General features: G+C 44.9%; 1 protein-coding gene across 4 annotated transcripts in view; it reads right to left on the reverse strand.

The window, feature by feature from the left end:
• The window catches only part of LOC147464889 (calcium-dependent protein kinase 1-like), a 68,694-nt gene extending 58,291 nt beyond the window's left edge, over positions 1 to 10,403 (reverse strand). For 2 of the 4 annotated variants that reach the window (XM_086516992.1, XM_086516986.1), the window contains exons 1-3: positions 10,307 to 10,381; positions 4,774 to 5,289; positions 4,242 to 4,637 (exon numbers count right to left, since the gene is read on the reverse strand). In XM_086516992.1, the coding sequence (XP_086373118.1) occupies positions 4,242 to 4,637; positions 4,774 to 5,230 (853 nt within the window). In that variant the 5' untranslated portion in view covers positions 5,231 to 5,289; positions 10,307 to 10,381. Of the gene's footprint in view, positions 1 to 4,241; positions 4,638 to 4,773; positions 5,290 to 10,255 lie in introns of all 4 variants that reach the window. The other 2 variants (XM_086516997.1, XM_086516989.1) reach the window with 2 other exon arrangements.
• Positions 10,404 to 16,622: the final 6,219 nt, after the last annotated feature.

Below are 16,622 nucleotides of genomic sequence, written 5' to 3' on the forward strand. Positions count from 1 at the left end.
ATGCTTAGAGAGTTGGATGTGGGTGAGCTGGGGTTTGACAGATGCTCACATGACAGAGAGCAGACTGAGTATGGGAGATACCTCACGGAGATGACGACTACACATGGGCTAGCCATACTTAATGGCTTACAGCGGTTTCCTGGAGCAGCAGGCTTCACATGCTTTCCACACAGACATGGGGCCAGTACAGTGGACTATGTTATGACACAGCCGAGCTTTATTCCTTGTATTCAGGATTTCATGGTGGGAGCCAGACCAGTGGGCGTAGCAGTGGATCATGCTCTCTTGACACTGTCCGTATCTTTTCAGTTTAGTACAGCCCAGAAATCAGGAGGCAAGTCACACACCCGTTATACATTTACACCAGAGACTGACTCGGTTTATACAGAGGCGATCTGGGATCGTCTATGCACAGTTGCTCCAGGCCTCTCAGTAGAGGAGTGCACTACTTTATTGACTGAGACACTACATGATGCAGCATCAGAGGCATACCCACACACTCAACCGGATCGGAGGCGACATTCTGGGAGCATGCCCCAGAATAGTTGGTATGATGAGGAGTGCAGAGAGATGAGAGCCCAGCTTCAGAGGGATCTTCATTTAGGAGTCATCACCTACAGACAGTCGCGGATTGCTTTCCGGCGCCTTGTGCGAAAGAAGAAACGAGCTTACCTGGCCCAGATGGAGCGAGACTTGTATCAGTTGTTCTTGAGTAGAGACTCAGGCGAGGCATGGCGACTCTTCCATGAGCACTCCCCTTCCCCAGTGATTACTTCTCCTGATGTGTGGGGCCAGTATGCGACATCGTTATATACGGTTCCTGGGCAGGATCCCCTTCCAGATCCTACAGAGCCATGTCCACCTACGAGCACCTTCTTTACCACTGAGATGGTAAAGAGAGCCATTGACAGGATGAGGACCAGGAGGGCTTACGATCATGACGGTCTAGTAGCGGAGCACTTTATACATGCTAGGGATATGCTGATGGAGGTTCTTGCAGTGTTGTTCAATCGTGCCATGTGTGAGGGATTACCTGAGACTTGGAGGTTGTCTACTATTGTGCCTATATTCAAGGCAGGTGATCCTACAGAGCCTGGAAATTACCGCACTATTATGGTTGGACACACACTGGCACGATTGTATGCATCCATTATTGAGCAGCAGTTGAGTAACTGGGCAGAGGGTGAGGGTGTACGGGCAAAGGGACAGGCAGGTTTCAGGAGGGGTTTCTCCACTCTTGACCATATTCTGACACTCAGAGCTATCATTGAGGAGGGCAGGTCACATGGGAGACGGATTTATTGTAGCTTTGTGGATTTCCGCAAAGCATTTGACATGGTACCGAGAGCTCGACTGATGCGCAGACTGCAGGAGATGGGGGTGCCCACAGTGTTGATTTGGGGGATTATGGCTTTATACAGATCAGTGATGGGACATGTACGCACCCCAGAGGGGATATCTGACTTAGTTCACTCCACTATCGGGGTGAAACAGGGTTGCCCATTGTCTCCTACTCTATTTGGTATGTATGTTGATGAGGTGTCTGATTACATTGACAGAGAGGGTGATAGAGGTGCCCAGCTGGCAGGGACGTGGATCCCATTGTTGTTATATGCTGATGATATTGTCTTGATCTCTGACTCACCAGAGGGTATGCAGCGACAGTTGGATGCATTACACAGTTTTGCAGAGGATAGTGGATTGTCTGTAAACCTTGGTAAAACCAAGGTCATGGTGTTTAACACCACACCGCAGTGGATCAGGAGATCGGCACCGACCTTCACGTATGGTCAAGAGATTGTGGAGTATATAGATGCATACACTTACCTTGGGATAGTCTTCACTGGGCCGAGGTTTTCTTTGGGGAGAGCAGCAAAGACTAGACTGACCAGAGCTTATGCGGCCTTGGGAGGCTTGGAGAGGATGTGTTCGCAGGTTCAGTTCCAGGAACCTCGGACAAAGTTATGGCTCTTTGATACTTTAGTAGCCTCAGCTATGATGTATGGGGTACAGGTATGGGGACCTTCTGTAGGCCAGGATGGTTGGAGACGTATGGAGAGGCCCTTGGTATCTATGATCTCCCGATTGATTAGAGCCAAGGCCTCCGTACCTCACGCGATCATTCGAGCAGAGCTAGCTGCCCCCCCCATGGAGATTGAGGCGCTTACCAGATCAGTGTCCTTTGTGCACAGCCTATGCGATACTACTAGAGACAGATATGCTAGATTGGCCCTTGAGTCTTCCAGACAGTTAGCTCTACAGGGGGACACTTCATGCTGGTATGCACAGATGACTTCATGGTTTCAGACGCATGGCTTCACCATGGACAGGTTGCCCCCTTTCCAGTATTCTCTTCAGGCACCCTCGCTGTCTCTTACACGGGTGGAGATCACTAGACTCATTCGTCAGGACCTGATCCAGCTCGACACCAAGAGGACATGGATAGAGCCGCCTCAGGAGTTGAGCACGAAGATGGCTTTCTATAGAGAGCATCTTCTCCACCTCACAGGAGATGGGTTTGTGATTCGACCCAGCTACATGGACACACATATGTCTCATGGTTTGCGTTGTGCCATTGGTCAGATACGCACATCCTCACATCAGCTCGAGATTGAGACCGGTAGATTCAGAGGGATACCAGCAGACAGCAGGATATGCCGATTATGCCAGAGAGAGCCAGAGACAGAGTTGCACTACATATGTCATTGCACAGTGTTCTATGAGATACGGGGGCGTTTCCACTGCTTATTCAGAGAGGGTTTTGGTCCTCTATCTAGGGTCATGAGTTATGAGGATCAGAGATGTCTTGGACTATATCTACTTGAGTTACACAGGTATAGAGACACTTTACTGGGGAGAGCTAGAGAGAGGCAGTCCCAGAGACACATTACAGATTTCTTTTCACTAGATATGGGACAGCCAGAGGAGCAGCCACCACTGCAGAGCTCGTCCCACACTCATTCGACCACTACTGGCACTCTCATCGACCGAGCATTGGAGCTACAGAGATACAGACGACCGCGACTGAGGAGAGGAGCTACACAGCATCGACGGAGACTACAACAGAAGATTCGAGCCATACTCTCTCGACATCCAGAGTGCAGATGAGGATGGATCCTCACCATTTCTTCCATCTTTGTTTCACACACTGTTACATCCAGTTTACCGGGAGCCGGGCACGAAGATGGCTTTCTACAGAGAGCATCTTCTCTAGCTCACGGAGGACGGTTTTGTGAGGAGACCCAGATACATGGACACTCACTTGTCTCATGGGATACGTGTGCCATTGGCCAGATACACACATCTTCACACCAGTTGCGGATCGAGACTGGGAGATACAACAGAGTACCAGCAGAGGCCAAGACATGCCCCCTGTGTGACCTAGAGCCTGAGACAGAGTTGCACTACACATGCCATTGCCCCGTCTACTACGAGATACGCGGCCGCTTCCTGAGAGAGGGCTTCCGACCACTCTCCAGAGTCATGCGGTACGAGGATCAGAGATGCTTGGGTTTGTTTTTGCTCGAGCTACGCAGACACAGAGAGAGAGCATGATGAGGGGAGAGGCCAGCTAGTCTCAGAGACGGATCACAGACTTCTTTAGAGCACACTGGACACCCGGAGGAGCTACCACCACAGGAGAGCTTGTTGCCTCATACCAGAGGCACACTGATCGACGAAGTGACCGAGCTAGGGAGATCCAAACGCCCACGACTGCGGAGAACTACACAACATCGACGGAGGCTGCATCAGAGGATTCGAAACACTTCGGCCCGACATGCACGAGGCCCGGTCAGGCTATTGACCATGGAGGAGATTGATGAGATCCGCCAACGAGCGATGCTGGATCTTTTGTGATCTGTGATTTACCTATCCCACCTAGCTGTTTCGGATTCCATAGCATTTTATTCTGTCATTTTATTTTATTTTGTCATTTTCATTACTCTGACTTTGTATCAGATCCACCACATTGTAACTTTCTGGTCTCATAGGTCATTCTGGCCTTTTGAAGACGTTAATATAACATTTCATTTCATTTTCTCTCTCTCTCTCTCTCTCTCTCTCTCTCTCTCTCTCTCTCTCTCTCTCTCTCTTCTCTCTCTCTCTCTCTCTCTCTCTCTCTCTCTCTCTCTCTCTCTCTCTCTCTCTCTCTCTCTCTCTCTCTAACACACACACACACACACACACAAATAAACAAAATGTGTCTTTTGAAACTTGTAAAATCATAAGAAAAGACTCACCTTGATTAATAAACAAGGATAGGCCAAAGTCTATTGTTTTAAGTGGAGAATCCTCAGTTTTATCCAAAAACAAGAAGTTCTCTGGTTTTAGATCTCTATGGATTACACCTAGAGAATGGCATGTCTGAACAACACCCATGATTGTGCGAAATAAAGCAGCAGCCTCTCGCTCACTATACTTCCCTTTTGCAATAATGCGATCAAAAAGCTCCCCTCCGTCACAAAGCTCCATTACCAAGTGCACTGATTGTTCATCTTCATACGCACCCTTCAGCTCCACAATATTGTCGTGACCTGTTAGATGATACATAATCTCTACTTCTCTGCGTATATCCTCTTTGTCCTCCTTTGTTGTTAGCTTAGCCTTTAATATGGACTTGCATGCAAGGACCTCCCCTGCGATTAAAGCAGATAGACCTGAATCATATACAAGCAAGAAAATAGAGAAGGCACCCAAATGATTCTAGCAGGCATGCTATGTTTTACTTATAGTAAAAGCTATGAAGATCCACCTTCTTAGTAATCTCCTCACCTGTAACTTTGTCAATGCAACGGTAGGTTATACCGAATTGGCCACGACCCAATTCCCGGCCCAGATTGTACCTAGTCTTGACATCTTCCATTCGACGTCGAAGCACCTCTCCTTGCCTTGATGTTTCTGAATGGTTTGGAATGATGGGATTTGGAAGTGGCTTGTCTACTCTAGATGAAGGGTATGGCATGGGCTGTGAAGAGGGTTGTTTGGAAGGAAAGACATTGTCAGAATTCTCAGAACTTCTTCCACAAGGGGTGAATGTTTCTGAACTTATACAACTGCCCATGTAAGATGGTCTGGAACTTGAAAAAAGAAGCTTAACAATGTAATTCAGTAGAGAATTAAGAAGACAATATCCCTTGTACAATAAATGCCACAGGATTTTAAGATAATCTGAGACTAGCGAAGGGAGAGCAAAAAGCCAGGTAATATGCATTACATTTGTTTTGTTCATTCATTCTAATCGTCCTTACACTCAGAATGTTCAGTTCCCTGGTTCTGAAGCTTAGGCTCCTGCAACACACAGCAAGCAACCACCTTATGCAAAACCCAGCAGCAAAACAATGAATGGGACCAACTTTTTTCTAATAAAAGATTGAACCATTGAAAAATGACACATCTACTACATGAAATGAATGAACATTTAACCCTTGAAATTGAAGTACATTATCCTCATATGAAGTTGTACAAGAAGAGAACAAAGATAAGCTATCGAGCAGATAAAGGCATTGGAGAAAGCAACCATTAGGGCCATCAAAATAGGATGTAGCACTGATGAGTCACTGGTTGGAGAATCTGTATTTGTGATTCCATGAGCTACACTTCTCATGCCGTGACCTAAGAAAATACCATTTACGACATAAGGCAGTGTGACTCTATCATCTATCACCTTCTTTCACTTCAATCTTTTGCTCTCCAATATTTGAGATTTTACAGGCATCTTCCTTTACTACCCTCTCTATCCCACTTGATGCTTCTTCAATGATATTATTGCTACTTTTTTCATGCTCTTAGGGTGGAAAAGTGACTTGCGATTGTCATCAAAAACCTTCTCTTTCAGCTAATCCCAAGGAAAGATCATCCTCTTCCTAAGTCCAATGCCGAGTAAACAAACTATTATCACTGCCTTAGTTCAATGTTAAGTAACTAACAATCATCTAACTTTATGGGTACATGAGCAACTTTAGTAGAACCCCCCTAGACCCCTTAAGCAACCCCTACGTCCCTAAAGGTATCTGACCTTTGGCTTTTCATTTATCCAATCTCTTTGCTTATAAAAAGAAGGGCACCGCACTTAGAGGGCTGATCGGTGTTATGCGACTGGGGTGGCTAGAGGTAATGAAGGTGAAAATTTCGCTATGGTACGAGAACGTTATCCCAAGGCCAAATGCCCCCCTAGAAATTGAGAGACATCCCCCGAACTCTAACGTGAGGAGGCCACAAGAGGATTTGGAGGGAGTGAAACATGGATCTGAGGGGGTGGTTGCGGTACAACAGGAGCAACGGGAGGATTCAAAGAACCCAAATAGGTGTGCAAAGCCTCCAAGTCAATTCGATCATCGGTTGGATTCTTCTCTTGTTGCTCCACCAGTTGCACCAATTGTCGTACCACATACTCGGTGTGTGTCTCTTTGGGTTGCTTTTATGTGTTTATGTGGAAGGATTGAGTGGGTTCTGTCACAAACTGCTCATGTGTCAAGCCATTGAAGACCTGAGCCAACTTGCAAATCCCGGGCGAGGGGCCTAAAGCCTTAGAGAAGAAGCAGAAGCAACAAAAGAAGTTTTGCCAACTTACAAAGTCTTGCCGAATGGCCTAAATTTTAATGTTCCCACCGACTTATGGGACCTCGTCCAATGCAGGCCCAAGTGCCCAAGACTAATAAAATAAACACAGAAGACTTACATAGCAACTGATGACGTGGTTGACATGGTGGCGTGGCAGATCCGCGATTTGCGTTGCTGATTGCTGACGTGGCAGGTGTATAGATTTTCGTAATTTGCATTGTCAACTTTTCAACGCCAGGTTTTGGACCAAAAGCTTTTGTGTTCGAAGCTTTTCATGTAAACTTCTTTTCATGGGCCTAGGGCCTTCAAATATGTGCCAAGGGCTCATTCTCTGGCACGTCTCCATGTGGAGGTGCAGAGATGGAGTACCAGCTTATATTGAGTTGAAGCAATATAAAGAAATACCGAAAGGGGCGTCAGGGTTTGGGACTAGTGCTCTCTTGAGGTGGAACTCCGCGTCTCGTGTGTCGTGCATCTATTTCAGTTCAGTTGTTATTTGAAGTGCTTAAAGTTGTTCAATCTTTTCTTTTCCATTGGCACATGGTGCCCTTTCGTTACAAGTTCCCACCTTCTACAATGTGATCTCCCATGCTCCATCCATGTTGATAGGATCGTGCTTTGGTTTGCAAAGGGCAAGGAAGCAGACTGTGCTCTTATACAACTGTAATCACTTCCAACGACGGACCGAACAGAAACACAAAGATGACTGCAATCTACACACTTAGCCACACTTTAAGTACTTCAAAAAAATTTGGAGAGAGAGAGAGAGAGAGAATCCACACAAAACACGTGGAGTGGCAGAGTTCTATCCCAAGTCGGCACTGGCCCCAAAGACTAGCGCCCCTTTCAGTATTTGTTTATTCTTACGTTGCAAAGGTACAACTTTCGGGAGCTCTCTTCTGCTTCTCCTCACAATAGAATGCCAGAAAGAGTGCCTGTGTTACATATTTACGGGCCTTTAGGCCCAAACTCAAAAGCTAATCATAAAAGCGTCAAGTCTAACAACAGCACCACGTCATCCTATCAACGCAAATCACGGGCGTCTGTATAGCTGCCACATCATCAGCCTTTTACGTAATTTTTGTTTGTGTGTGTTCTTGAATAATCTAGGCTCCCCGATGAAACTTTATAAGTTGTTGGGGGTTAGGATTAAAAGTTAGGATTTTTAATCCTAACCCATTTTATAAGTTAGGCCACTCGAAGGGACTTCTTCAGTTGGAATTTCTTCTATTCCTCCCTCTTCTAGGCTTTAGGCCCCTCAGCCGGAACCTGCAAAACGCAAAGGTTAGACCAAAACCTGAAGGTCACTCAGATGTTCCTAATGTCACACACAGATGCAAATACCAAATAGAGGAACTCATAAAATTTTGGCTTTGACATAGAGATTGGAATGGACCACCTTTCTAGGACAAGTGAATTTGTGACTGGCCAAATGGACGAATTGATTAGATGCATTTATGACCTCGACGCAAAAACCCTAACCGTAAAATCCGTCACATTTTAGGACAGCTTAGGAAGTGTTCTAGCAATAATCTGAGCCTGCTCACAGGACATGCGTGTCCACGCACTTTAGTCAATTGCATACCCCCTGATTGCACACGATCACTGCCGATGTTTGCTAGGTGTAGGCATTGGAGAGTGGTCACATTATAGGACTTTAGCATTAGAATAAGCCTAAGTAGTTTATCACCATGTGAAGCACCCATTATAAGTAAGTTTTAACATTAATAAGTGACCATCATTTAATGAAGTCGTAGGGCATCAATGTGGCTCCCTTGCACTCCTTGACCTAGACTCCATGCACTATAAAGATGACCCCTTGGGTCACCATTCCAATTATCAAGTCAGTTGCCAGTACCCTCGGGCGACATGCAGAGCCATCCGGCATTTTCCATCTCTATCAGTATCCTGGCGTTTTTGAACCCTCTTATCGTTTTTTGGCACCATCAGCCTACTACATTCGCTAGATCCATCAGCCTCCCCAGCATTAGTATTTCGGCCATCAAGTAGTCCGTCCTTCAACGTTTTTGGCAGCATCAGATCAACCTTTCAGTTTCAGCCCTCATTAGCATCAGCGATTTCAGTTTTCAGCCCATAGCCTCGTCATCACTTGCAGATCCAAGCGAGTTGCCTTAGCATTTTCAGATTTCAGCCTTAGCCTCTCCCTACCATCAAGTCTCCCACATTCAATGCATGATCCCATCATCATCTCAGCATCTACATCGATTGTATCAGCAATTGTACAATCTTAAGCAAATATCACTCTAGCAATAGAGTGGGGGGCCCTTGTAGAGGGGTTTGGGACCCCATTTGGTGTTAGCCTTCTCTATTTCTCTCTCACACTCACAGAACCTTCATGCACAATATCATCCCATCAACATCTTAGCATCTAGATCCATTGTATCAACAGTTGTGCAATCTCAAGCAAATACCACTCTAGCAATAGAGTGGGTGGCCCTTGGAGGGGGGTTTGGGACCCCATCTGGTGTTAGCTTTCTTTCTTTCTCTCTCTCTCACTCTCACAGAACCTCACACAAAATATCATTCTCGCTTCTCTCTCTCTTTGTCTATTGCACACCTCTCTCAATCAAGTAAACAGGAACCTTGTGTACGTATTGATCACTCATCTTGAGCTATCACCATCAACACTTCTACTATATTTTCACCTTGCTTCTACAAAACGGCCCATCCGAATTGCTCAACAATAGACCTTCTGCAACTCTTTCACTCACATCATCGACTTTTTGAGTTTGTCTTTTGGTGAAGTGTTTCTTACTAGTATGGTTGTTGAGGTTTCTTTATATGCTTGGGATCAAAGCTCTCTCTTGGTAGTTATGATTTGCAATGAGAGACCGAATTGGGCATATCAGCTATACAAGTTGATCTTTTCACTGATTCCAGAATTCAAAAGTGTTTGGTTATTAACCTAAGAGAGTCGCTTGTATAATGTGGCTGGCTGATGGCACCAAATTTCCTTGTATGTGCACCTAGCATCTCAATTTCCTACAATACTGATTTGGTCTCATAGGCCACATTGGCTTCTTTGAGATATAATACACTCTTTTTTTCTACCCTCTCTCTAGCTCTCTCTCTTTTACCCACCCATGCATGATAATCTACTCCCACACTTTAACAGTGGGTGCAGCATGTAGATTTATCTACCCCTAGAGTTTAGCTCTCCATCACTCATGTACCTATCTAATCTTTCCAGTTTTCATTCAATTTGTAGTATTAATGTTTAGTACGTTTGTCCTAGCTAGACAACACACTCATGTACATCAATCTATCACACTGGCCAATTTTGTCCTATAGTAGATTGATGAAGAGAACGCACACAAACATATACATTTGAAATGGGTACCACGCACTTGTCATTTAATGCCACAAATTATAGGACTATCATATTGCCTAGTGCAAAGAACAAGCAAATGAGAGAAACCAAAGCCATATTCCCACCTTACAAAATTGAATGTTTTCATCAACTCTCTCTCTCTCTCTCTCTCTCTCTCTCTCTCTCTCTCTCTCTCTCTCACACACACACACACACACACATGGTGTGTGTGTGTGTGTGTGTGTGCGCGCGTGTTTTACCAAAAAAAAATGTGTGTGTGTGCGTGCACGCACCCACGTTACACACACACACTAAATGAGTACGTCATTTCATTTCATGTCACAAACATGAGTAACATCTTACATGCACACACAAACCGCAAGTTTCTGTCATGTTGAATGCTCAGGGACTTGCCTGCAGGAACTTGTTGTGAATGAAGGGCCGAGGTTTGTGAGATGAAATTGCAGGATGTAGGAAGCTCGAGGTGACGTAAAGACTGAGCAATTTATTTGTAATATTTTTTGTAGAAATACCCTTCTGCCACCCGACGCAACCAACAAAGGTAAAATGAATGAAGTGTGTGTGTGTGTGTTTTCTCTCGTTCGTTTAAAGCTTCTCTCTCTTTCTCTCTCTCTCTCTCTCTCTGTGTTCTCTCGTTCATCTAAAGCTTCTCTCTCTCGTCACTCGTGTAAGCTTTGGATGAATTTTAAATTGTAACTTAGATATTACTATGCTAAAGGTACAATTATTTGGAGCTTATAAAAAAACCACACAAACGCAACCCCAAATGCTGAGCTAGATGCGAACTCACAACCTAGGCTTTGCACAGATGAAACCAGTACGTGCCTTCACTAGCATTTTAAAACAAGGTGCTTAGCATGTGGGCAGCCACCTATCTAAACAAGCACAAGGGCCTAAGAGAATAGTGTCTCCCTTTGAATGGTAAAAGTAAGATTTGTATGCCTACCACCCTTCTCCTCTCATGGCTTTTCAAGGGGCCAAAAAGGGCTTTATGTTTGTTAAAGTTCTCAAAGCAAGCCAAACATATGGAATAAAGCCAATATACCAAGTCATTGCTTGTTGTGAATAGACAACTTCAATAAAAAGAAATATGAAACACAAGAAATTCAAGGTAGCAAGTTTCAATTTAATTATAGACACATCCAATTTTGATAAATAGAAGAGGTATATATTGTGAAAGAGGAGGATAATGTGTTAACTAGGCCTTGATGGATTCACCACTAAGAAATTATCTTTTTGACAAGTGTTAAAACCGAGATATTAAAAAGGCTCCTTTACTTGCATGCTATGAGGTAATTATAAAATAACGTCTTTTTGAAAAACTTATGGCTTTTTGTCAAATTTGTAATAAAATAACACTTTTGTCAATGTAATCCTTCAAAATTCTGAAGATTTGGTCGAATAAAATAACTCTTCTTTGGTGCTATCGTGGTATGCATACATTTTTAGGGTTGAAATCCCCCCCTCCCCCACCACATGCAGCCCCATGTATAGCTCCTTTCTTTTTCTATGCGTAGCACCATTTTTAGGATGCCATGGGTGTATGCATAAAGACACATAATGTTCTTATATATAAAACAATTCTCACACTATGTGAGACTATTATATTACTAAAACTGAAAAAAATGCATCATAACCTCACGACAGGCCGATTATGAGGGACACCACAATAGAGGTAGAAATGCTAGCAGAGCCGGCTAACAAGGGAGCCACCATGACACAAGAAATGATAAATCAACACCAATCGAGAGACTCACTTTTTCTTTTTTTCCTTTTTTTTAATCTCACTAGTGCTTTTTGACGACTCAAAGGCACTCACCAAGTGGCTAAGAAGATCAATTATTTGCCTAGGGAGATCATCGCCCGTAACATTTGGCTCTTGGGTTTCACTAGTTGATAGGGCCTCGTGCAGACATGGCTCTTTTCCTCCTACCTTTTTGTTGCAAGTGGAGAAGCATTTTCACTAAAAGATGCATGATATCTTGTGCACACGTGTACCAAATAAAACAAGAAATAATCTCAAGGTAAGTGGAATTTCATTCTAGGAATGGCATGCGAGTTATGTCCACTAATTTAATTGTAGTAAAGTTTAACAAATGTTAAACATTTAATAAATTTTAAATGTAGAGAATGAAATGTTTCCTTTAGAAAAAATGAGATATGAAACTAGAAAAGGGAAATTTTTAAAAACTATCCTTTCCTTGACATCTTTTTCTTAGGGATCTAAATCAAAACTATCATAACCCACTTAGCACTACAATAATTACCTTATCTCCAAAGCTTTAAAAACCCAACCAAACATTAAGGCCTTTGCCTTCGATGCCCTGTCTTCTAAGATGCCTCCTGAGTTTGAATGTGAAGCTATTATATTCCAAAATTCATGATGAGTGTTAGACCAATTGGAAGAGTCATAGCCTATGAGCTCAAAGGTGGTGGGTTCAACACCCCTTCACTACTCGAAGACATGTTGTATCCCTTAGGGACGTTCCTTGTGTGGTTTGGCCAACCTTATCCATCGGGAAGACGGTGAAAAAGTTAGGTTGCTTTCACCTACGAAGGTTGTGTGTGTGTGTTGCGATTTCAAAGTTGTAGGTAGTTCTCAAAAAAAGAAAAAAACATCTCTCTCTCTCTCTCTCTCTCTCTTCCTTCCTTTATGAACATCCATAGAATCTACTCCTTGCTCCCTACATATGAAAATGGCCCAAAACAATGAATGGTCAAAAACACATAACCTGCAATGCATACTATATGACTATTTAGTTAGTAAGAAAAAACACCTTGGATGCTTTTGAAAGAGTTTGTAAATGATGTGCTTTTTGCTTTATAGGATGCCCAAGTGTATGAAAGAAGCCACCGTTGGATTTCACGTCCATCGACCCTTTCTAAGGCAGCTTCTACTTTGTATGAAGGTCCAAAGTTTTATGAATTTGTTATTAAGAGGACTTGCTTTAAAAATGCCCTTCTATAAGAAACACGATTGGATTTCACGCACATCGACCCTTCTTAAGGCATTTTCTACTTTGTACGAAGGTCCAAATTTTTATTAATTTGTTATTAAGAGGACTTGCTTTAAAAAAGCCCTTCTATAAGAAACACGATTGGATTTCACACCCATCGACCCTTCTAAAGCCATTTCCTACTTTGTACGAAGGTCCCAATTTTCATGAATTTGTCATTAAGAGGACTTGCTTAAAAACTGCCCTTTTATAAGAAACACTAATAAATTGGGTACATGACAATTGAGGCATATTAAAATGCCCATCTAATTAAACACGAACATGTCATAGTATTGAAAATGGGACAGTTTGATGTAAACTAGAAGTTTCTTCTAGTCTTCATGCCCGTCTAAAACGCTAGCCAGAATCTTTTGACCTATACAAAGGCTTGTGAATAGAAATTCTAGCAAGAATGATCACAAACATAGGCCTAGTGCCTTCTTATATTCTTCACCAAAAACGTCCTGACTCCTAAGGTGCCCCCTACACTAAGGGGGTATTACCTCCTTCCTCCCCGGGCACTGTAGCGCGGATAATGTGTCGTGCTCTCTATAGTGTGGGTGCCCCTCATTGCAATGTGCGTGACAATCTCACTCAAACAAATGAAAACTCTCTCAAACAGAATGAAACATAGAAACAATGGATAACAACAGAGACACAACAGTGGACCAGAACATGTGGACTCGACTAGCTCAAAGAACCATGTACAGACTCTGGCTTGGCAGCACACTCAGCTCCAGCCCAGGACTCAAAGGTACAAATGGGGTGTCGAGGCTCAGATGTGCAGGGATGGTGAAGTAGTGCTCTGTGTAAGACTCAGACGACTACGTACAAGATCAGAGGTGAAGAAGATGATAACATCACCAACCGCTACTACTCATATGTACCACCATAAAGAGCCACCAACGGCTCATAATGTCAGCCATGTGGTGACCTGGCCACGAGGTCCACTAGACCACCGTCGGTAGGTACCCTGCCACGTGTCACTCCCTAGACCAGAGGTCCGTCCAGTGTGAACCAGACCCAGTGTAGCCAACTGTCTGCCCTGTGAAGTGACACTGTAGCCCTGCTACAGGTTGCCCGCCACAAGACCGCTCACCGTCTCGGTGAGAGCAAATATTGAAAAAACTGTGAAAGAAAACCATTAGGTACTGCATATGTACATCCTTCTTGAAGCAGGTTCTAGGCCCAAAAATGGAGTTTAAACACACTGCACTGCTTGCAAATTTTTAATCCTTTGGAGAAGCAGGATGCAGTATGATTTCAAGAATCCCAATTGGCAAAACATAATAAAGCTCCACAGCAGGAAGTAGGTGACCGGTAGCTCTTCAACCAATCGCAACCAATCGATATCAAATGTTTAGCTCTGACAAATGAAGTGTGCCTTAATCATTGTCCTACAAGTTTTGTTTGCCACTCAGACTTTTCAGGCTTCTTCTTTTGCTGCTTCACCCGTGAGTACGCAAAGACTCCAGCCAAAGCAATACCAGTGCCAATGCCATTGATGGGGAAACAGGGGTCCTGAAGAAAAGAACAGAGGTAACAATGACCACCAGTCGCTTCACGCAATTGCCTACTGATTGAGTTTGAGGTGAAACCCTCTGCAAAATCATGTATGAGACCTGCTGATATGCATGAAAACAGATGGCAGCAAGTAGAGCACAAACTGCCAAAACTTTTACATCTAGTCCCGCTGACTGAAGATATGTAGGTGTGAATTTCACTCCTATCTACCTACCTACAGGTGCTCTCTCAATGCAGGGAATGAACACAAAATACACTGCTTCTAGGCTGCTTGTTTGGGCTGTGCATTATTTTGGAGAGAGTATCCCATTAGGGAGAGGGGATAGGTAGGGGCGAGGGGGAAAGGGGTGGGTAGGGGCGAGGGGGGGCTGGGTAGGGGCGAGGAAGGGCTGGGTAGGGGCGAGGGCAAGCTGGGGTGGGTAGGGGCGAGGGTGAGCTGGGGTGGATAGGGGCGAGGATAGGAAGGGGTGGGTAGGGGCGAGGGTGAGTGGGGGAGTGGTTAGGGGCGAGAGGGGGTGGGTAGGGGGAGGACGAGGGGATGAGGGGGAGGGACTAGGGCGAGGGGGAGGGACTTAGGGCGAGGGTAGTGAGGGGGACTAGGCGAGGGGGAGGGTAGACGAGGGCGAGGGGGAGAGGGGGGAGGGAGGGTGAGGGACTAGGGCGAGGGGGAGGGTAAGGCGAGGGGTAGTGAGGGGAAGAGGGGGAGAAGGGGATAGGGTAGATAGGTGCAAATAATGAGCACGCAGCTACCATGAGCAATACAGCGATCATGATCTTAGAATTCATCTTGCAAGACGGGCTCTGTGAAGGGAGTTTGCTATACACAAAGGAGAGCTTTGTTATGGTCGGAGAAGCAGACACCAAAGGTGTTTGTAGAGGAGATTTCTTATTGCTTCTATACTTCTTCATAGGCTCAGGTGGCACATTAGATTTAGTTACTGTGGAATCATTTGAAGAGGGTGTTCTTTCAGGCGAAGAGTGAATAGAGACTCCATAACAAGGCATAGATTTTGTGGCCTCCAACCACTCGAGCAGGTCTTCATCTGACCCATCCGACCGAGTAGGTTGTTCCAGTTCGGGATTGGACTCCATGGACAGGGAACTATGATGCACCACCGGATCCATTCCGCCTTCAAGGCATTCTCGGTTGCATTGGGGAGCCAGGGGTTCGTATCCACATTGCATCGTTTCCCCAATCATGTAGTGCTTTCGTGTGTCATAGCAATGGTCTGCCAATGAGCAATGGGAAGTCGCCTTCTACCTAGGGAAGGCAAACCACCACAAAATCCAAGCTGAATGTGAAATCTTGAACCTGCAGAGGCACCTTTTCTACAATGCCCAAGGGGTAGACAGTCCTCTGGTCGGCCAAAGTCACTGTGAATGGGGCAGGCCTAGTGGGCTAGAGACCCAATGCCAGCATAGTAAATTCAGGCATCAGGTTGATACCCGACCCACCATCTACTATGACCCCTGAGAATTCGCGGCTCATAATAGAAACGGTTGGACGCGGACTCCTGTAATCAGTAAGTGAAGCTTCGGGATAGGATATCATGTAGGATTCGGAGGGCTGCACTGGGAGGTGCCCGCCACTAGACCCTGCACCAGGGTACAGAGATTGAATGATGGCAAGGGTGTCACTTTGAAAATTTGCATCAAGTCGAAGCATGTCATACAATGACACTTGCTGAAAGGTATTCTTCAATATAGTCTCTGCTGTAGGTTTTTCTCTTGGGATCAGTGTCTTCTCAGTTTCCTTGATCTTTTGTAAGTCAGCAACTGCTTCTAAGAAAGCCCCATCAATATCGGAGAGCATAGTAAAAGATCCTTTCTTAGCACTAGGGGATGGCATGTCAGCTCCTGGAGGAGGTGTAGGCATTGGGGAGGAAAGGGCTGTACCTGCTGGAAGATTGAGGCCGAGGGTTGCCCTCTGAGCTCGTGTGAGGACACCAGCTGGCTCCTCTACCAGCTGCAACTTGTCTTGAGAGGCAATCATATGGGCAGAAAGTGGTGGCTTGGGGTTGGTACTAACTGCTATCAAATTGATCTTGGGAAAGGTGAATTTAGGTTGGCTCTAACTTGGGCTCGCAGAGGTAGAGGCGCGTTGTTTTGGACAATCCTGAGTGTAGTGATCCTGAGCCTCAGGGCAAAGTTGGCATGGAGAAGAGCCTTCTGGCAGAGGGCATTTTCTC

The sequence above is a fragment of the Adiantum capillus-veneris genome, chromosome 1, assembly GCF_014529385.1.
Source record: "Adiantum capillus-veneris isolate H3 chromosome 1, ASM1452938v2, whole genome shotgun sequence".
Taxonomy (NCBI): domain Eukaryota; kingdom Viridiplantae; phylum Streptophyta; class Polypodiopsida; order Polypodiales; family Pteridaceae; genus Adiantum; species Adiantum capillus-veneris.